The 261-nt window shown below is 44.4% G+C and overlaps 1 protein-coding gene across 1 annotated transcript in view; it reads right to left on the bottom strand.

Annotated features, from left to right (window-relative positions):
• Positions 1-25: 25 nt before the first annotated feature.
• Positions 26-261, bottom strand: part of CSUI_011528 (26s proteasome subunit p55) — a gene marked incomplete at both ends in the record, with an annotated part of 1,254 nt that continues 1,018 nt past the window's right edge. Inside the window, one exon of the mRNA XM_068071626.1 lies at positions 26-54. Coding sequence (XP_067916399.1) covers positions 26-54 — 29 coding nt within the window. The remainder of the gene's footprint in view (positions 55-261) is intronic.

Consider the following 261-nt stretch of genomic DNA (forward strand, 5'->3'; position numbering starts at 1 on the left):
AAAAGAAAAAAGAAACCTACGCGAACACGGGCATTTCCTTGAGCTTCTTCGCCTCTGTCGGAGAGAGAAAAGAAACACAAGAAGATTACGAGAGTGAAGGAAACATGACGGAAAGAGAATCCGACGACCCCTTTCAAGACATCCTAGACCTTTAGTCCTTATGAGTGAGTAACCTCAGCATCCAGTCACCAACATGTATATACACCAAGGATGCATGTACTGTCTACCAGACACACCATCACCATGAGGTGTATATACACC

This window comes from Cystoisospora suis (genome assembly GCF_002600585.1).
Source record: "Cystoisospora suis strain Wien I chromosome Unknown contig_12984, whole genome shotgun sequence".
NCBI lineage: Eukaryota > Apicomplexa > Conoidasida > Eucoccidiorida > Sarcocystidae > Cystoisospora > Cystoisospora suis.